The sequence below is a fragment of the Argiope bruennichi genome, chromosome 2, assembly GCF_947563725.1.
Source record: "Argiope bruennichi chromosome 2, qqArgBrue1.1, whole genome shotgun sequence".
In the NCBI taxonomy this organism is placed as follows: domain Eukaryota; kingdom Metazoa; phylum Arthropoda; class Arachnida; order Araneae; family Araneidae; genus Argiope; species Argiope bruennichi.
Window position 1 is genome coordinate 84,455,285 of NC_079152.1, and position 23,390 is coordinate 84,478,674.

The following is a 23,390-nucleotide window of genomic DNA, read 5'->3' on the forward strand; positions in this document are numbered from 1 at the left end:
ATAATATGAGCAAATGAGAATTTTTTTAAAAATAGAAAGAAGTGATTTGGGAAATTCTGGATTTATAGGCTTACATAAATTTTCAAATTCTGAAAATTAATATTAGTTGACTACTAATTTTTATCCTGAAATTTTTTCTTAAAATTTCTAAACAGGATAAGTTTTTAACTGGAAATATTAATTTAAATAAACAATACAAATCAGCAATATATATATATATATATATATATATATATATATATATATATATATATATATATATATATATAAATGAATAATCAACTCATTTCTCTCTCTCTCATGGTCAATAGAAGCAGCTAGTAGTTAAAAAAAATTATGAGCTTCTTAGTCATGCCCCATTTCTTGATTTAAAAAAAAAAATGAATGTAAAACATATTTTGTTGATTAAGAAAATATGTGAGTGCATTCCAACTGTTTATCTAATTGCATAGAATGTAAGTATGATGCATATATGCTTACAGAATCAAAAACAGAAAAAAAATTATTCTCCTTAAATCAGGAGCTTTAGACCTAATATATTTTTGAAGATGGAAGAAACTTATCTTACGTCATTTCAAACTTTATTCCCAACTGATCTACTATCATTCCCTATATTTGACGCCAAAATACAACTAAACCTAATCCATTTTATCAATTTTAAATAAAAATATCAAACAAGCCAACACTTCTTTTAGTAGTAACAAATCATATAAATTTATAACTAAATACTACTATTACAATAAACATCATGAGACCATCATTTTGTTCATGAATTTCATGGAAAATAATTATATTTTTGAATTAAGAATTTTTCCATTTTTATATACTAAACTTAAGAGTTTTTAAAATGTAATATTTTCAACTATATCTATAATAAACCTTATAACTGATAACTATACCTTATAAATGATAAATAAGTTCTTAAAATATTCCTAAAAGTGAAAAATTATATTTGAAGCTAAAGCTAAATGAAAATTTCAAACAGATGTAGCATTACAGTATGATCATTAATTCTTCTAGTACTAAATCATATACTAGAAGTGTTCTGATTACTTTCTAACAAAAATGACATTACAATAATAAAAGAAAATGAACCTTATTTATAAGATTTACATATGTACATAGTATAAATTACATATATAACAAATTTATATACATCTATACAAGTGTCACCACGTAAATGGTGCTTTCTCTCTAAGTACTTTTACACTATATTTTGCCCACTCTTTTTGTTTAATCCACAGTTCTTGTGCTGTATCTAAACAGCTCATCAATGCAGCTCCTTTCCATACTGTGACACGTGGATCCATATCCTATTTAATAACACACAAAATTAATAAAGAGTTTTATTTATTTTTATGTTTCTACTTAAAGTTTTAAACAAATTTTTGCATATTAATTCAAATGACACATAATCAAATTCTTATATATTTTGTTCAAGGAAAATAGTATGACTCTTTCAATTTCAGAAATTTTATAGCCAAAAGAATTATTCTTAGTTTCAATTCTATAATTTATAGTTGACTTTATCACTTTTTTTTAATGTTACACATAACTTGCATTTATTATGCCTTTCTTATATGATTTTCTTTCAAAGATAATGAGATTCATTGAATTGTAATAAAATTTTTATTTCAAATGTCAAAATAATACGAAAAATTTGTTTTGAAAATGCCTTGACTGCACTGAATGAGAAAGTAAGAATAATTTTATATCAATACCCACACAGTATAGCATAAAATAATATTTTACAAATTGTTTTATTTCAAATTAATATAAAACTAATTAAGCAGCATTATAATTAATATAAAATTATTAATATATTTAATTAATATAAAACTAATTAAGCAATGTAAAACTAATTTAGAATTCATACAATATCACTTAATTATTGATTACAATTTTTTAAAAATATAAATAATATGACTTTGTTGAATCTAGCTAGCAAAAAAATTGTTTTCGTCTCTTTTTAACTCAGCAACAAACTTGAAATATTATGCAAGTTAAAAATGATTATGAATTTGGATTTGTTAATGCTTTTGCACAGTTACATATATAAGTATGTTAAAATATGCTCTGCAAATTAATATAGCATATAAGGAATAATATTATACATATAATACACCTTGGGTCTAGTTATGATTTCGAATTGCTCATTCCTAAACATAATAGGAATCTGAACTTGCAGTCGATTACGTAACCACGTATGAATGCCATTGAACATCATACCACCACCGACCACTAAAATGCAGCTATACATTTTCATTTTTACTTCATCACAATCTAAAGCAAATAAAAAAATTATATAATTAGAGATTATTAAACAATATATTCTACATAATTGTAAATAAAAACTCTATCATAATTAAATGCAATGGAAAGAAGGAAAGAAATGATAATTTTGAAATAATATTGTAGTTGTTGGAGATAATTACTGGTTCAGATCTTCAAAAATAGTAGTGAGTCATATCTGTTAAGACAATCTAAATTTTGTTCTTATATCTGGTTAGAAAAGACAAAGAGCTAGCAAATCTGTCTGATTTCATTTATATTTGTTCTAAAAAAACAGTATTTATAATTCTATTTACAAAAATGTTGTCATTTTCAAAATAAGTACTTCCATTTTGTGTGCAATGATAAAGTAGATTATGACTGAATGCTATGAGTCCTTGTGAGAGTACTTGCTCTGGGAATCTGGAATATTGCATATATCTTTTATAAAAGGATGTGCCAAATATATATTATTAATACAATAAAACAGCTTATGTAATAATAATTAATTCAGCTATTATTTATAGCATAAAAATGAAATTTAACTATTTATAAAAAATAAACATAACCATTTTAACAAAACAATACATATCAACAAAAGAAATAGAAAATAAGTTTCAAATACCACATCATTATAATGCTTTAGATAAAATATATATGCAAGAATTACAGAAATGTTTATTTTATATACAGGGCTAGTTAAAACATTAAAGCAATTACAAATGACTATAAAATTCTTAAAAACAATAACAAGAATAAAAATGTAACCATAAAACAAAAAAAGCTTCGTTTTGTGTGGATATGTAATAAAGTTACATGTGTGACCATCAGAAGTCAAATGGGGTAATTATTACACGCCCAAACGAAATTTTAGATATACATAACCATTTTAACAAAACAATACACATCAACAAAAGAAATAGAAAATAAGTTTCAAATACCACATCATTATGATGCTTTAGATAAAATATATATGCAAAAATTACAGAAATGTTTATTTTATATACAGGGCTAGTTAAAACATTAAAGCAATTACAAATGACTATAAAATTCTTAAAAACAATAACAAGAATAAAAATGTAACCATAAAGCAAAAAAAAAAAAAAGCTTCGTTTTGTGTGGATATGTAATAAAGTTACATGTGTGACCATCAGAAGTCAAATGGGGTAATTATTACACGCCCAAACGAAATTTTAGATTTTTTTCTGGTATATTTTCAAATTTTTACTTCCTATTATTGCTCACAATGTTACTGCCATTAATAATAGGTGGAACTGTTTTAAACAGCCTTAAATTAATTTTAATAACCCTAATTAATTTCAATTACATTATATTGAATAATTAAATGTATTGTCAGTCTCTAGAGAATTTATAAACTTAGTGATAATTTTTTAAGTGAAATAGAAGTTTCAAATGAAGTAGATCAAGTACATATTTTCCATTAAATCAAAGAAAATTTTGAAAAAGTAATCAAACAAAATTAAGTATCCAAGCAAAATAATCCAATAACAGACCAGAAAGCATTTAGGAATGGTAATTATGAATATTCATTATTTATTAAGAACATATTGGAAGTGTGACTATTCTTATTTAGATTTTAAAGCAGCTAGGGGGAAAAAACTACTATATTTCAGAGAAAGATTTTTTTTAATGTGTTAAATACAGACCAAAGTAAATGATATTTAAAAATAAATTAAAATTAGAACAATAATATTAATTTTTTAATGAAAAACTTAAACAGAAGTTTTTAATGTTTAATTACTATCATAAAAACCAACTGAACCTTTGATTGACAGTTTCAATAACCAGCTTCAAATATTGAAACATTTTATTTAAATTTATCATTACACCAAATCAGCAGCTCTTAGAATCTTTTATTAATTCTCAAATTAGTTTCATATTCATTTATGTTTTTTAAATCATAAATAACTATTCAAATTGCAAGCTGATCTTTTAAATTAAAAAAAAAATGATATTTATGCCAGAATTACAAACTTATATAAAATGCTAAATATGATTTGAAAATATAAAATGTTTTATAGCAAATATATTAATTAAATTCCTCCAATTCAGTTAGGAAATAATGAAATTTTACATACCGCAACGTTCTATACTTTGAACAATGGCTTGATCAATACCAAGAAGTTGATCACAGTTTAAATCTTGTTCTGCTTCTTTCACACTAATAGTTGGTGGAGGTTCTGTTGAATCAATATCATCATCTAAAATACTAGAATTCAAATGTGAATCCTCAGTGAAAGATTGCTCTGAAGGTCCTTCTGCAACATCTTTGACACCTCGTCTCTGCATAAGAAAAGAAAAATTATCAACACAGTTTTAAATTTAAAATTAAATTGCAATTTTGAACATTTACTCTTTTTCAAAGCAAAACATCTTTTTTCCCATATTTTTTCTAAAATAATTCTAGAAACAAAAATACAAATCAACTGAAATAAAATCATCAATGTAAGTGAAATGGTATATTTTCTAAAATTCATTTCACAGTGTTTAGTACTGCATTTAAATTTGGAAAGACCTTAAACTATTTAAGATATGGTCCTCTTATATATATATATGACACTTGCTCTCTGAGAAAATCCTGGGAGGGCATCGAGAAATTCAAAACCCTAAGCTATAGCTTGTGAGACTTATTCATAACCCGGCACTGATAACATATGCAAAACCTGAGAATATAGATAGTATAATGAATTGAAGAAATAAATATTTCAAATAAATAACTACATGATAATTGAGATATTAACTAAAAGTTCTGTGAATTATAGATCCCACATAAAAATAAAAAAAAAATCGAAGATCTGTTTTTCATGTAATCTTTAAAGATATAACTATTTTCATTCATTATGAAGACTGCATTGTTTACAAGGGCAACAGATATTAAAATTTGTCTCTTTAGAAAGTACTTTCTTTGTCCTTATATGCACACTACCTCACAAAGTTATATTTCAATATACTAATACATGTCTATTTTTAACAGTATTGATGATATAACAATTGATTGTTTTCATCAATTTTTTATGTGCAATGTTGCACCTAAATATCTTGCCACTTCCAAGATGCCTCAAATGTTGTAATGGTACCAATTCAAATGGTAAAGGCAAACATTGAAATTATTAAAACAACTACCAGTTTGAAATGAAATTAAAAAATAAAAATTCCTACACATACATAGTTTTTATGACTTCAAGGCATATTCATGACATATTCAAAATATTCAAACATTTGGTTGTGATTGCATAGCAAATAATTTACAAACTTATGAAATGCAGAATAGTCAAGTAGAAATAGGACCTTGTACAAAGCATAAGTAATGGATTTAAATTGGTAAATTTTGAAGATAAAATCTGATTCATTCAGTTGAGTTGTACAAAAGCAATAATTAAAATTGCAGAATAATATGAAATTTTCAGAATAAAAGGTTTAATAAACATTAATAATAATATAAATCATAATATAAATAAATTTTATGTACTAGAATTTCTTGATAATTCTTTAGAGGATAAGCTGATTTATTTTATTAACATTTTGATTCTTGAAAGCTAAAACTATACATTCACAAAGCTATTGATGGTTCTAATATTTTGTTTTAAAATATCTGGGAAGATGTTTCACACTCAAAGAGAATATTGAACACACAAGCAATTAAGTGTATCTGCTGTTGCTCAAGTGACAGATAGAGTTTGATGAAATTCTCTTAACAATTGGAGAAACGTTCTCATAATTCTGACATAATTTCGAAAATCGTACTTAGTTTTGTTGGAAGCTTCAATAGACATTTTTATTTAAGATCATATATTACTACTGCATGTGAGGCCTTCTCAGGCCATTTATTTCACTGCATATAGAACTTTCACTTTAAATTAAATTTTAAAGCAACCGTAAAGCTGAAGACACTATTTACAATTCAGTTAACCTACATGTATATAAATATTCATAATTCTATGGAAAAGTTAGCAAATTTCCATAAAAATTAAGACTCAGGAAAAAAAGTCAAAAAAATTATAAGACATCCTTATTGATTTCAAAAAAAATGAATATATCTTATAAGCTATTAATTTGGCTTCAACTTAAAAAGAGCAACAATATGCGTTGAAGAATATCAAGCCAGCTCATTATACTCCTTTAAGTACACTCATGCTTGATATCATAAATAATTAAGAGTAGAGTGTATAAATTAAGTCAGGCACAGAATATACAAAACAAGGAGAAATAATTTACATAAATGTAAAGTTAATGTACTATGAATCCAAAATATACAATTCAAAATAACAGCATTTGTTAAATAAGCTTATTTTTTGAAAATATTTTTTATTGTGTTTATGCTTTTCCAAAAAATATTTTTAGTTTTGTCTATATTTTGTAATTTGTATTTAAACCAGCACTATTATAGGAGCCTTGATATACAAAGTTTATTTAACCCTTACAAGCCTGATTTTCCAAATTAATTTTTAAAAAAAAATATCAATGTGTTTATTGCAGAAGTAACAAACCAATTGCAAGCGTGCAATTCAATTTATAAATCTGGTATCAAATTTGAAACTTGGGGCAATTAAAGGTTAATGTTCAATCATATATTCAAAAGCTAATATTTACATTTTGTGATTTAATAGAATGAAATAATAGTTATTAGAAAAAAATATTATAAACTTAATTTATCTATCTTTATTTTGTTCCTGTTATTTAATTCCTGTTAATCATACAGTAGTAATAAAATGTACACAAAAAATACATTTAATGTTACTGCAATAGCAATTAAATCAATGAAAAGAACTGTTATAAAATATAACTTATAGCAATAAGATTAACAGAAATTTATAAAAATCAATAACAAAAAACCAATTGGTTAAAATACCAGTTTTTAAAACAAATCTTATTAAAATCAAAGGAAAAACTGTAGAGAAGTGAAATACGTATCAACAACTAATTAAAAGTTTGAAACCCCTTCTTTTATTGAACACCTATTATTCAAGATATAATTACATGCAAAATTTAGTAATTCCCTATCCAACAATCTGCCCTAAGAAGTATTTTAAATCATGCAACTTACAAATAGTATGGCACCCTAAACCATTATTAAATTAAAATATTTGTGACATCACTAAATATATTATTATTTGAACTAAAATTGAATTGAATTTTTTGAATTATTTCATGAGCTTCAATAATTATCTCATGAGAAAAGCAAATCTGCATGTATGTGTCATTGATAAGTATTCATTTCTAAATAATTTTTTTAAAAATAATAAATTATATGTTGCAAAGCAGCTAAAAAGCAAATTTCATCTGAATTTAAAATAAATGAAAAAATTAAGTTTTTCATTCGTATATAAGTCTTATGTGCACTAAAATCAGCTTTTTTCCTTTTGAAATTAATATTTAAATTAAGAAATATCAAAAGTAAAACTCCCTACTTGAGTCTGAATGAGATATAATTCATCATGTGGATCATCAGACATCCCTTCATTTCTTTGCTGAGTTCTAATTTTCTTTGGCCCAGTGATTCCTAAAAGTTCTGGATGGAATAGAGCTAATGGTGTAATTATGCATTCATCCCCAACCTATATACAAAGATAAACGCAATTTCATAACGGCAAACAGAATAAAATGCTAAAAATACATCAGATTAATATTCTAAATTAGGCAAACATATATTTTGTTACAATAGAAAAAAATTAAGAAATAATAATAGCAGTAGTAACAGAAACAATATTAAAAATGTCTTATCAGTTGTAATAAAAATGTCAACTTTCTTTTGTCTTTCTTCTTTTTTAAACTTTTCTGACAAAATCAAACAATGGATTAAGAAAGAACATTTCAGAATTCATGGATAAGATTTTCAGCTCAACAGAGTATTTAATATTCATAAATTATTGATTTAAAATATTTCATTATAAAAATCTATTTAATTTTATTCTTAGATATGAACATTAATAACGTTAACAAATTTTTATTTAATAAATATTAATATTTGATGTCAGATCTCAAAAAGTTAATAAAAATTTGATGAAATCATAACAACCAGTTATATGCAGAACCTTTTATTTCATGACTAAAAGTACATTCATAAAGATTAGTAAATTGTTATTAACTAAATACTTTCATTCTTTGAAACTTTAAGCAGTTTTTAGCTTTTAGGATTATTATAGGTGAATTTACTGTAACTGGACTTAAATACTTTATTGTAACTGGACACTTAATATTATATTAAGTAAATAATTTTACTATATTTGAATACTAAAGAATAATATACAATAGTATAAAAATAATTTTAAAAATTTAAATTGAGTACATTCAAATTAAAAACAACCCATAAAACTTTTTGAAAAAATTATGTTAAATGAAATATTTTACAACTGTCCAATGAAAACTGACATAAGTTGTTTTTTTATAATCATTTATTGCTCTACAAAGAATAAAATCAAATAATCACAATCACACAAAGTGCTTGTGACAAAACATGCAAAAAGTCTACTTTTTTAATACTATATTAAGGTAAATATTTCAATTAGTATATATTATTATTATTATTATATCAGATGTTATCATTCAGCTTACATTATGAAAAAACACTGTTATTTCATTTGATGTATTCAAAAGCAAGCAAAAATTTTCATTTACTGTAATCACTACATTGATTAATGTTATCAAGTTAAATGTAGAAAAATGATTGATCATTCTTTTTCAGTCAGTATTAATGACAGACATAAATGGAATTTCTTGCTTCAAAATTCAGGGAAGCATTTTTTCTATAGAATATGGTTCATTTTCTTTTGTCTAGACTGGTTTAAAAGGGAACTACATTGCCAGGTCTGGATTAAAAATCTTTTATAGCCATAAATCAATGTTGCCTGCAACTGTGAGCAAAATGTATAGAAAAGAAAAGACCTGATTTGAGTGTTAAATATAATTTTGAGATTCTTATCATATATGAAAGTTTAATAAAAATGAGTCAACACAGTGGTCTGATGCAGTTGAAAATCTCATAGTTCCTCTTTCTGAAATTTTGAAAAATCTTGAGCTCCCTGTAAGCAAAGTGAACAATGAACAATGATAACTATGATGGGGAAGAATATGTTGAATTAAACCCTCCATTAAAAGCCAAATCAATCATATGAATCAAATATATCAAAATGAGTCGAGTATATCTTGAAAACAGCGTACAGAATTGTTAAACAAATTTTAAAAAATAGTAAATGTATGAATAGTATTTTAAACAATATTTAAAAAGAATAAATGTCATAATCGTTTTTAAGTAAAAATCAATACATTTTTAATTGATACTTTTAAATAAATTTTATATATCACTAAAATTGTTTTCCCCTCTTCTTCATCTTTTTCTCTGATGTGTTAAAATATTGTTAATTTCACTCATTTATTCTTATCAACCAGTTATTTTATTTCAATTTTAAAACCTTGAAGTGAACACATGAAGTGGCAGCTATTATATATTAATATCAATATAAAAATATTAATTAGTATATAAAATTACATTTATAACTATATTTACAAAATTAATGCTACGACTTCCAAAAAGTTAATAAATTCATGTATATAAATTTATAATAAGTAGAAGTATATAAATCAGGTATATGAATGTAAAATATGACTCACTTTAACAACATAACGAATAACAGGTTGACCAGGACGTTTCACCAGAAAACTCCTATCCTGTATACCACAAACATCCTAGCAAAAAGAGAGAAAGAGAGAGAGAGAAATGTAAAAAATTTTCTCATGAAAAGTTAAAAAAGAGCATTATAGCAACTGTTCTGCATAAAATAAAGTTTTGCATCATCACCATTGGAAATATATACATAATTCAATAAATAATTTCTAGAAAAAGCAATAAAATAGATATTTTTCAAATAAGAAAATTGCTGAAATACAGAACAAAAAATTTAAGTATTTAAGCATACAATGTGCATAGTAATATGGATGTGTTTACCAGCATATAAGTAGCTATAATAACAAACATGCAAAGGAACTAAACCAATAAAAATAAAGTATGATAATCTATGGTATAAATATGAAAAATCAATAAAAACAATAAAGTAATTAACGTTAGAAAAAAACTACAAAATTATGTTTCATTCATAATGAACTTCAATAAGAGTATATATATATATATATATATATATATATATATATATATGAAGCATCCAAAAATAATTATTAGATAAGGTATTAGCAATAAATACATAAGCAAAAACAAAGTATAGCAGCAGTACAGTATAAGGATAGAACAAATATATTTAACTGAATAAAGAACAAAAAAAAAAAAACTATTAAAAAGAAAAGACTGAAAAACATCTTTACATAACAAACTAAAAAATTAATTTATTACTTAAATTTCTTTAAATTAATTTCTATGCTAAAGAAGATTCATGGATTAACTATAAATGGTTCCATTTATAATTGATTTCCTCTAATTATTCTTTCAATATAAATTTTTTTAAAACAAACTCAGGTAAAAAGATTTCAACATAATTATAACTAACTGCTAGCAATTTCAATATTGATATACAGAAATAACAACAGAAAAACTATCAAAGTTTGCTTTCTTAGTAAAAGTTAATTTATTTTCTCATGTAATCTATATACATAATATAATACCCTCCTTTTTTTGTTCTTGTGAAATTATTGTTGCAATATCATCAGGCTCAAAATTTAAATATCAAATTTTGAATATTTCATTACACATTATAGAAAATTTTAATAAAAAGATACTGAAATAGAACAGATTATAAAATCTGTACCAAGTCAAAATAATTACCACAAAATATAAATAAACAACCAAAAAATTTTTCTAATCATGTTTCAATATGCATTCATATTACATTTACGCGCACATTAACTGAATTTTTAATTACAGGAATTCTTTCTCTAGTACTAGTTTATATTAAGATGTCTATATATGTTATTACATTAAATATTTAATTATAGGCCTATTATTTACCACCATAAAGCTTTTAGGTTGCTTTTTATTGGCATCATAAATCTTTTAAAATAAAATTTAATCTCTTAAAAAAGCCAGAATGATCATCCCAGAAATCTAATAGTTCTACAATGGTCAATTACTTATTATTAATTCCAGGAATCTTTATATATAGATAGATATACTAATAATAACAATGTGTGCGTGTATGAACGAGTGCATGCTTGTTGGTGTTTCACAGGTCAGGCCATTTGATCTACAGTTGCCAAATTTGGCACACAAATACCTTTGAAGATGGGAATTAGAACCCTGGGGCAATTTATTAATTTAAAAAATTCTGCTGAATTTTAACATTTTCCTACAATACATTCCTAAAATATAATTGCATAAAAGTAAATTTTGCACCATTTAAAATTCAATGATGAAAAATGAAATTAATTAAAAGTTGTGACATGCTTCCCTGCTTTTTGGGAATATTTATAAAAATATTTAGTTGTTTAATTTTCAATAAAAGAAAACGTTGCTGCTCTGACGTTCAAACCAAATAAAACCAGCTTCATTGTTTCCTCAACTATCTGAAGTTGAAAATTAAAAAAGAAGAATGATTTTCTGAAGTTTTTGTGATATATAAAAAAGTGAATTACAATACTGTGAAATTAAGATAAGTGAACCACACATTTACATTTTTAATGTTGTCATGATGTCACAAGACCAGTCTCCATTCGACAGTTTCCTGTACACAATGAGTGGAGCATATATATATATATTGTTACCTCTATAAAAGCAAATAAATGCAGGCAAAGCTGCGACTAATAGAATATAGCATATTTTTAAAGAGGAAAACTAAATTTAAAAAACAACTTTCTAACAAATATAATGCTTAGTATTAAAGCCAAAATCCTTCTAGAGACAACTAAAGTAAAGTGAATAACTATAAACTGATATTAAAACATTTTAATTATCTTCATAGATAATTAAAATACTTTTAATATCAGCTTATAATTAAACTTATATATAAGCTTATAATTAATATAACTTATAATTATTCATTAAAAAACATAAAAACTCTTAATAATTTCAATTTTAATATTAATATGTTATATTTAAAACTATAGAATTATAATTAAATATTTGTATCAAGGTATAAATATAAATGATGATGGAATATTTCACGTCATTCATCAAAGTATAAGGGAAAAATGTATAGGGAAAAATGATTCAATTTATATTTTTTCAATCAATTTAATTTATTTATTTATAAACTATTAATTTAATTTTTGTATCTAAATTATTATTTTAACAAATATTACAATTATTAATTCAAAATTTTCTTATTCAAAACTATTTTATAAGAAATATTATTTGCTTAATTTAAAATAATAAAGCAAAAAATTATAATCAATTTGCAATTATTAAAAAAAAAATTAATAAAAATTAAATTATGTAATAAATTAATTTTCACAATATATATTCCACCATTCATTATGAATTCATCAATGAATTTTATTACGTCCTCACAGCACAAATATAACAAAAAAAAAAAAAAATACAATGGAAATCTGGAAAACAAATTGTAAAACATAAATGGCAATAAGAATGGAATCACATAATTCGAATCAAACAGCAACTGGTTAATACAACTTTCACAAGACAAAAAGTATCAAATAATTAATTAAACAGGATAATTATAATATTAGTTATGTTTATATAAATAATATTATTATGTTTACTGTTTTATATAAACAAAATCATAAACATACCAAATTTACATGACAAAACTTTTCTTTCAGTTCTTGTAACATTAAGGCATCTAACGGTAGTTCTGGGGAACATGGATAAGGAAAACTTAATTTTTCTTGTAACCAGTGGAACAATCTTGTAATATCATTACCTCCATAATTAATATTTAATCTAAAATTAAAATAAATAATACTTTTACAATATATACAATAAAATGCACTAATAATACTACAATATGGAATATTTTAAAACATTATTAAACTTTTGCTATTATTAGAAATTACAATGGATATATTGATTTTGTTTGGTATTGCAACTAATTCTTCACAATTCTAATAATAAGAACTAAGAGTGTTTTAGAATCATAGGTTTCAAATTACTGGAGAAAAGTCTTTATTAATGGAAATCATATATAATGCATGCTAATTAACTTTTATTTTTAGGAAAAATCACATACTAAGATAAAAGTAAATGTATTTTTATTTCTTCAGAATAATTAATTTGGTTCAAGATAATATTTCCTTTTTTATATTTTCTTCACTGGATATCAACATTTTTAATGAAATATATAAATTTGATAACCCAATGCTATCTGTAATGCATGCTTACTAGAAAATTTAATCTAACAGTCTGAAAATAATAACTTTATACCATATGATAAATGGATGTAAAGAAAAGTGATGGTGCAGTGTGGAAAAAATTGTAACAAAAAAAAAAAGGCTATTAAAGAAACAGTATTAATTTTTGAAGAAAAATTTAAATTAAAGAATAAGTGATAATATTTTTGAAAAAAATGTGCATTAGTACTAAATCAGGCAGATATATTATTTTACATATATAACCATTCATTTCAATGATAATTTTTGAAGCAGAATTGTGGCCGAATTCCGAGAGAAAACACTTTGAATTTTTAACTTCGTTTTATTTCATCCCGGGAGGCATGATTTATGTACAAGAGGTGCTGACAAGGCACATCCATTCACAGCGTGATACAAGAGCAGATTAGCATAAAGAAGAGGGAGAACATTTTCTCCAGTATTTAAATTCTATTAGATTCTGACAGGAATTTTTTATATGCCTCAACCACAGGCAAGGGAATCATAGGGATGTTTTAGAAGAATTTGCTTGGCTGTCAATTTTTTATCCCTTCACTCGAAGCATGGGAACTGCTGACTAAAGCATTTTTATGGAGCTCTCTGTTGCATTCAATAAATAGAAAAAGTGGAATGGGATCAGGAAATAAGAATATTTTAGAATGAAGTTAATATGGCCTAAATTAGGACAAAACTTTGGAAAATAACTAGAATTGAAATTAAATTTCAAAATATCATTACACACACACACACGCACACATATATATATATATATATATAAATTTTAAGAAATTTATATTAATTTCTGAATTTTAAAATAAAAGCAAACATCACGATTATAATATTTTTAAATATTTCATTTTATTACAATATAATAGATATGTTTGTTACATAAGAAAAATCCCACTTAATACTCCACATACAAAAATAATAGGCAGTTGTATAAAACAGAAAAAAAATTAAATACACTTTTAACCTTGTTTTTCGATGTGAGATTCCATCCTCAACACAAGATACAGCTGTTTTTTGATCTCCAACATCAACAACACAAGCAAAACTAACTCCAGCTCCAAAGGTTGCACAAACTGACTCCTAAATTTATAAATACTCATTATTAAAATAAATTAAGTTTAAGACATTCAAATAAAAGTTACTGAGAAAGTTGAGAACATATTAACAAAATTTGCATAAATCAATGACATTTAATGAAATAAAGAATTTTAAGCATCAATCATTAAAACACATATAACTTGATTATAATCCAGAGCAAACATGAAATGTTGAAAATAAACCAAAACTCTCTCAGGTTTAATTGACAAAATCAAGTTTCTTGTTTTTTTTTTTTTTTTTTTGCTCTAGAGCGACAGCATTGAAATTGATGTTGATGACAAATCAATGCTATACTGATATGAGGGTTTGAATCTCAGATTGATTTGAATTTGCATATTATTAAAGAAGATAACAATTCCGATAGCAATGTAAATGGATAGTAATAGATGTATCTGTCAGTGCAAAAGTGGTATCCTGCAATGTATGTTAATTTTTTTTTTCTTTATGGTTACCAGCAGTTAAAGTTTTATTTTAAAATAAATTCATTAGTTTTATTTTAAAAGCAACTAAATCAATGTTGTGTGAATATCTTTCTTTAATGAAAAATTAAATTTATTAATTAAGGATAATTTTTCCAGAAGACGACAAGCAAAAAAATCCATACAAATAATCTAATACAGTAAATTTCAGCTGGGAAGTTGGTAAGATCCATAAATATGAAGCATTACTTTAATATATTTGGTAAATTTGGCCCTTTTTCAAGTGATTTTAAGCTAATCAAATCAAATAACGCACAACTTTTGCTTTGCTGTCCAAACATAGGAAAATGTAAATTGATGGGGAAAAAGTCAATACAATGAAAATAAAAATGTAACAGAAAGAAATATATTTATAAATCAAATGAAATAGAGATAAAAATGATATGTTTAGATAATTAGCAAAAAAGACTCAATAAAAAAAAATCAAGAGTTAAAAATAAAAGTAATAAAAATTAATAGCAACAATAAAAACTCTGTGAATTCAAGTATAATATATTTAATATAAACCAACACATCTAAAATTACAATACATTTTTTAATTATTTTATAATATAAAAAAATTAGAGAGTAATTTTGAAAAAGACTCAGCCAGTGATGATTTGTCAGTTTAGAAACTAGCAATGCTGTGAAAAAATACTTCGCATTAAAATATAATTAAAATAAAATTCTTTAAAAAAAAATCAAACTTTTAAACAGCTAAAATTTTAACCTATATTTTAGAAAAATATCACTGCATCTTTATTTGATAATTAATTTCAAATAAAAAAAAACAAATGTACATCAAGGAAGATTAGTTTCCATCAAATAATATTAAAGCAAAACTAGAACCTAATAGAAGCTAATCAGCAAAAATAAACAAATGAAGAGAGCAAAGTTGAGCATTGCATGAGAGAGAAACAAAGAAAAAAATATGGCATCACACAGCTGGTGCACACCAAGCCTGATCGGCATCCATAGGCCAGCTAAACTTGATGGGAGAGGGGAATCTTTTGCTTTTAACTATTGCATGTGAGCAAATTTTGATGCCATCTTGTGTATAATTTTATTGCTCTCTTTCTTACTTTTAATTGCTTATCCCTCAGTTTAATTGTTCATTGAACTTTAATTAGGCAAAATTCACTTTTAAAATAATATTAAATAGTGTTACAACACTGCAGTCCTAATGAACAAGATACCACTGAATACAGCATGACAAATTCTTATGTTCAGACTAAAAAATTTTATCTAATTTTTTTATCAATTTAGTATAAGATGGATAATATGTATAAAAATTAAAAACATTTATATCTTTTTATATCATTATAATAATTATAATAAAAGAAAAATGTTAAAATCCTAAACACTATTCAATTAACAAAATGTATATATTTTATATAAAGATAATAAGAAATTCAATAACTGCAAAGAAAATAAAGATATGACAGATAATGCTACATAAACTTAAATAGATAAAATAGTATCAAAACCCATGTAACAACGATAAGTTTAATTACTATTTTAATATTTAAAACCTCTTAGAACCTTATATAAAAGAAAGTTCTTCAAGTAAAGAAATTTTTTTAAACCAGCATTGATGTACAAAAATTAAATATTAAAAATCAAACACATTTTTTTTCCCAAAATCATTTAATTGTGCTTTAGAAGAGTTTAAATTCAAAATTATAAAAACTAATATAGGCATTTACAAGAATAAAAGAAATTATGTTGATATAAAGGAATCCCATCAAATACAAAATAATTAAATACTTATATTTACTGAACATAACAAAAATATTATTTCAACAAACAATGATCACTATCTCATAAATATTCAAATTCTATATAAATTTGTAAAATGTGAATTACTAGGTGAACAAAGCAACTCATGAAACCCAGGCGATTAAGCAGTAAGTTGACCAATTCCTTTACATGCTCTCGTTTATATGTATCAGGTATGACAAGAACAGCTCTATATAGCTATAAAACAGAAAGAAAAAAAAATCCACTGAAATCAGATAATATAAAAAAATATTGAAATGCAAATAAAATCATTATACTTAAGATAAGGTCTAAATAAAACTAAAATTTTAAAGAGATGATAAAAGTATTTCCAAAATTGAATTTAAAGTTTTTTTTTCGTCTTCATATCATTTCAAGAATTAATATGATTTCATCGTACAAATTTCTTTATGCTTTAAATTTTGTAAATTTGCTTTAATTGAACTCAGTGTATTTGTAAATGATATTTAAACAAAATTCTCAGCATCTCAATATATCAAACCATTTCGCAATGGACATTTTTTGTAAGCTACACTATCAAAAGATAAAAGTTACTCACATCATATAAATTTAAAACAAAAGCAACAACATATTTAATAAATATTTCACAACTTGCACATAAATAAACAGTGCTAATTAAACACTGAATTTAATCAATCAAGCACATTTTTTATTTATTTCTTGTTTGTAAGTATTTATAACAAACTTTCCAAATCATTAATCAGATCTATCTCTATCTATAGCGTAATATCAATTCATTACCATTAAGAAAAGAGCTTTTACTTTTTATCATCTCATTCATCAAAATTTAAAGAACAAATTTCTTTATATTAAAGTTTGAGGAGAATTGAATTTGCATGCATTCTCATTAGATTTTTTTCAAGAAATAAATCTTGTATAATTTTATTTTTATCAACCCAAATTTTAATTCATTTTCCTATGCTTTTACTACTTATAAGCTTCAATCATATCTGTAATATACATTAGTTTATTAGAATGGAAATAATGTATCTATAAAATGAAATAGAAAATACTTGTAATTTTTGCACTAGCATTTAAAAAATTAAATAAAAAATTACTTTTAAATCTTTAGGATTTACATCCAAATATTTATGAAATGCTGTAGACCATATAGATTCCAAATCAGTAAGGACAGATGAAAGTGAACCACCAACACCAGGATGTAAATTTAATTGTCCACGTCGAATAGGCCAATGAATATTGAAATTTTCAGAAGAGCATAAGTGTAAAACCTGTTAAATATTGCAGAATACAAAATGAATGAATTCATCAAAATGTACATAAAATTCAGTTTAAAAAGCCTTTTTTTAAAAAAATATATGACACTGAACACTGAAATACAATAAACAACAATAGCATTAGAATGTCAAGTCATTTATTAATTTAAGATCCTGTGATTTCTCTACTAATTGTTAAATGTTAAAACTTATTTTATTATATTCTTCACATTGCCCGGGAATTTGATTGTTTTATTTAATGTGAGATAATTAACACTAAAAAGTAAAAAAAGAATATTTTCCATTTCATAACAGAATATATTACTACCAAATACTTAATCTCTTTAAAAAGGAACAACTTATTTTGGGTTTTTTTTTATTGATATTTATATTTTAATATGAAACAACATATTTTTTGTACCCAAATAATGAAAAAAAAAATTATCTTGTGAAATATTTAAAATAATTTTTGCAATCAATAAAAGTAAATAACTGGTTAAAAAACTTTTGTAGAAACTTCAAACTGTAAGGAAAATGAAATTGGATATAAAATATTAATTAAATAAACATACATGCAAGTTTATAATAAACATTTAAATAAAGAATTTATAATAAATACAGTTCTATTGAACATAGTCACAATTACCTATATTTTTAAGAAATAAAATTAACTTTCTAATTTCTCGAAAATAATAATGTGTAACACTTTCTAAAAGATATGTAATTTTTTAACTAAGAAAAGAAATTTTAGGATCAATATCAATTTTCTTTATTAATCATTAATTCTATTTTTCAAATGTAATATCATCTTAGCTTGTGTACAAAATAGATCACTTTTAAAACAATTGACAATGTCTTGGAAAGCCTTATAACATTTTTTTTTTTATATATACTTTCAGATTCATTTTACAAAATTTTGTATAGAAAAAATCAATCTGTTTTATTATTAAACTACTAAAAATTTCAGTTCATCAAAATTTCATAAGCTGGTAAAATAAAGAGAGAAATAGCAGAAAATTAAATGAAAAAAACAAACTATTTAATTATCAAAAGAAATAGTATTTTGTAACAACAAACAAAATACTACAATTACTATTTTGGAATTTATGATTATATTCTTCTTTATTGCAATCGCATTATTTCTAATTTGTACTTAATTGTTCTTAGCTTAAGATATTAATTAAGTAAAGAAAAAAAGATAGATAATATCCCATGATACTTTTTTTTTAATATTCACATGCAAAAATGCAATTTTACAAGAATAAAATCGATGATTATTATTAGTATAAAAGTAGTTCAAAATATCATGTATTTATTACATATTCATAAAATTTTCTATTCAATAAGCTAAAGAGTATTTTTATCAAAAAAACTATGTTTTTAATATATATATAAATTATTTTTTAAAAAAATCCTTTTTTATTTTGAATTTTACTTACATCATCACCAATAACAAACTCTTGGTTCTCATCAGGTTTAGTCCAAGAAATATCACTCTTCGCACATACAATCTGAGGCTTCACTGTTCTATTATGTTCTGAAACCTAAAAGCATTACATGGTAGAAGAATAATTTAAAAAGTAATTTTTCAGCCAAATGTTTACTGATAAAAATAAATCTTGTTGTTGATATTCAGATAATAATTGACTATAAAACTGCAAATAAACAAATATAAAAATCACATATTAGGTATGCAGTGAACTTCTAAAACTGTTTTTAGGAGATGAAAAAGATTTTAATTTTATTTTAGATTTAATTATTAAAAATTTAATTTTAATCTTAATAGCAATCAATAGAAAATTATTGCAGAGGAGAGGGGATTTTGTCAATTGCTTTTAAATATTTAAGTTACAAGTGTTGTGAATTTATTTATAATATAAAACTTACTTTTCAAATTTATTTTAAAAATATTTTTTTAAACTAGCTTCATATGTTTCACAATATACAGCTAGATCTAATCAGTTTTAAATTTGAATTTAAATTTCTTTTATTGATATTTATTTCCATTTCTCAAAACTTATTGTTTTTAAATTACAATGAAAAAATTATAAGAAATTCCTCTGAATCACAGGAAAAAAAATCAGTTTTGTTACGATTTAAATTCATGTAAATTGCAGAATTTTCTCCCTGCCCCCCCCCCTTCTAATGGCTTGAAGAAGGGCTTAGAATTATAAAATAAAAAGTAAATATATTGAACAACTTACTATATTTAACTGATTACATATGCAGCAAACATTATGCAATTCTAGGAAACTAAATTTTTACTCAAGATGCTTTCTTACAAATATATATATATATATATATAGAATGATGATAAATAGTCACAAAAATTCATAATTATGTGTATGTATATCACCATCAAAAATACTAACACAAAGAATAGTAAAATTACACAGATCATATTAATAATTTTTCACTCAAACAAAAAAAAAATATTTTTTTATATATAATTTAATTGACATCTAACTAACTACATTTGATGAAAAATTAGTTTTTGGTGCAGTTATCTCACAATTCCTATGTTTTTCAAATATTGAATATATTACTAACAAAAATAATAATTGCAATATTTAAACTGTTTAAATTACATGCACAGTTCATCAGAAAAAGAAGGGAAAAGATCTCTGTCCTAGGGGGGTAGAGTATAAAATAAAATATTCCGATTAAATTAACTTACAATATTTGAAGGAACAGAATATCTCAGTCTTCCTTCTCTAGTTAAGCAAGAAGCTAATACAGTACTGATAGCATTCTGAATTTCATTCAATGTAGCTGTAAGTTCTGGAGTCTAAAAAAGAGAATTATGAAAATATGAATGTCTTTGTTTAAAAGATAATTCATTTTAATTGATAAATAATGATTAATAGCCATGTAAGGCATAAAAGTAAAAGTAATTATTAAAAAAAATTCATAAAAATTTAAAAAGAAATATGTGTTACCAAATTTATTAAAGGAACTAATGCAAGATCCTTGTGAATTGGTAAAGGACCCAGTTTGTTTCGTCTGGCAATGACATGGGGAATAACTTTCGGGAAAGCTTCAGATGCTCTGCCAAAACGCAAATACATAGATCCAGGATGTATAACAATTATTGAAGTAGGCTGAATTGGCTAGGGAAGATACTTAAAACATAAATATCTAAGTTTTTTAATGAGGAAAAAATATTATTTTATGAATGAAGCTTGTTTAAATTATCATAATACCATTTTATCATTATAACATACAACAAAATTAAAATTAAGCTACAAATATATTACAAATAAAATATTATATTTTAACATAAAGAAATGGTATTTAAGAATTAAAAATAAAGTGTTCTAGCTATTTTTCTATGGAAAAATTGAAAAAAGTCATAAATTAAATTTATAATGACCGTGCATTATTTTAATCATATAAATTAAAAAATCAATTGAAAAAGCAATATTATATATATATATATATATATATAGAGAGAGAGAGAGAGAGAGAGAGATAGATATAAGAATGCATATTATCTTTACTAATACGACGCTTCTGAGCAGTAATAACAAAATGTTGCTAAATATTTTACAATTCTGTCAAATCTATTGCAAAAATACGACAAAATGTATCAATCAATGTCGTGGTATTGTTTTTTAATTCATAACTTTATTTTTGTAGTTATAAATTATCAGAAGTAAAAAAATTAAAAATATTGACATTAATTTTAAATAAAAATGCCTTCATTTTTAAAATGTTCGAAATGAAACTACTGGTGTGATAAAACTTATTACACATTAATTTGAAATTCACAAATATTGACAGTCATTTATATAAATTCTAGATTAAAATATAGTAATAAAAATATAATATGCAATTAATCAATACTTCAACAGAGCTTTCTTGAAGAAGAGGTGCAGTTGTAGCCGGTTTTTTGGACATGATCGGAGCCATCCTTCGAATTTTGTTTTGTTTACATTCCACTATTTAGAAGTTGATTATTGATTTCAATTCACTTCTTTTTCCTGATCGGTAAAAATCACACACACACACAAATGTATATCGGGGTATGGTTTATTTTCACCATTTTTTGAAATTCAAATTGTACAATTAAAACACTCGATTATGAAAGAATCTACAGAGAGAAATCCCTTATGATTATACTGAAAATATTTGGTATGTGATCTTTGTTCCTAAATTTATAATTTTTTTAATTAAATTATGGACGACATTCATTGAAGAAATTTTGTCTGAGTGCACGAATACTATAAAACGCGAAGAACACAATAATTACAAAACGCAAAGAACTAAGTAGATGAAAATCGGCATACAATTTTAACAGCAAAAGAGTAGATCTATATCCAGCGTTGAATCCAATCTGCATAGTGGTTGATTGCCGATCTGTACTTTCACATGCATATAAGTAGGGATGACGAATATAAGTCACAAATACAAGTGATCAATACTTTTCAAAGAGGGGTGTGATTCAAATCCTTCATACGAACTTACTGATGATATTTCAATTACAAGTTTTGGATCACGATAGAAACTAACAATCGATACGATATCACTCAAAAATGCCGGAGCGGTGACGATACGATCTGTCCAATGGAAGCTCTCGAAAGAAATCTGTGATTGGATTGAAAAGTGAACGGACCGGTTATTGGAATTATCGTATCGTATCATTGAATTGCATATCACTGAAATTTATCGCAGCGGTGATTTCACCGGAAAGTAACAATCGATACGATCTGTCCAGATACGCAGTTAAGTACCCATTTAATTGGATGGTTAATTTTTATATAATGGAAAGTGCGAAGCTTCACTGGAAAGTGCGAAGTCACCGCTCCACTTTACGGGAGTGACCGATATTCGTATTTGATGATACACTATTCCATACAGATCATTTTTTATTGCTCGTGACATGATTGACTTCGATTACATGTACTCTGTTTACTGCTGGCGCCATCTATTGGTAGAATATAGGACTAAAGTAAACATTTTAAAGAAATGACATATATTTTTAACTCATCTTTTCCAGAAAATGGTTCACTCTAATAAATAAATTAAATAAATAGTTTTACTACAATTAAATATAAAATTTATTAATTGTAATTAATACTTAATTTACTAATTTAAATAAAGTGTGATTGAATTAATTTATTTATTTCAGCTCACTTCTTAAATTTGATTTTTTATCAAAACTATTTATTTAATTTCTTTATTGGAGTAAATCATATTCTGAAAAATTTGAATTAAATATATATGTCAGTTCTTTAAAATGTTTACT

The 23,390-nt window shown here is 24.2% G+C and overlaps 1 protein-coding gene across 1 annotated transcript; it reads right to left on the reverse strand.

Moving 5' to 3' along the window:
- Positions 1-1,080: 1,080 nt before the first annotated feature.
- Positions 1,081-22,117, reverse strand: LOC129957373 (actin-related protein 8-like). Its single transcript, XM_056069668.1, has 13 exons — positions 21,989-22,117; positions 21,082-21,252; positions 20,820-20,930; positions 19,582-19,686; positions 17,984-18,157; positions 16,992-17,102; positions 14,534-14,649; positions 12,985-13,135; positions 9,901-9,975; positions 7,701-7,847; positions 4,371-4,575; positions 2,126-2,283; positions 1,081-1,313 (listed from the first exon to the last, which is right to left on the reverse strand). The coding sequence occupies exons 1-13, from the start codon at positions 22,052-22,054 to the stop codon at positions 1,170-1,172; spliced, it is 1,734 nt and encodes a 577-aa protein (XP_055925643.1). The 5' UTR covers positions 22,055-22,117; the 3' UTR covers positions 1,081-1,169.
- Between the last annotated feature and the right edge of the window lie 1,273 nt (positions 22,118-23,390).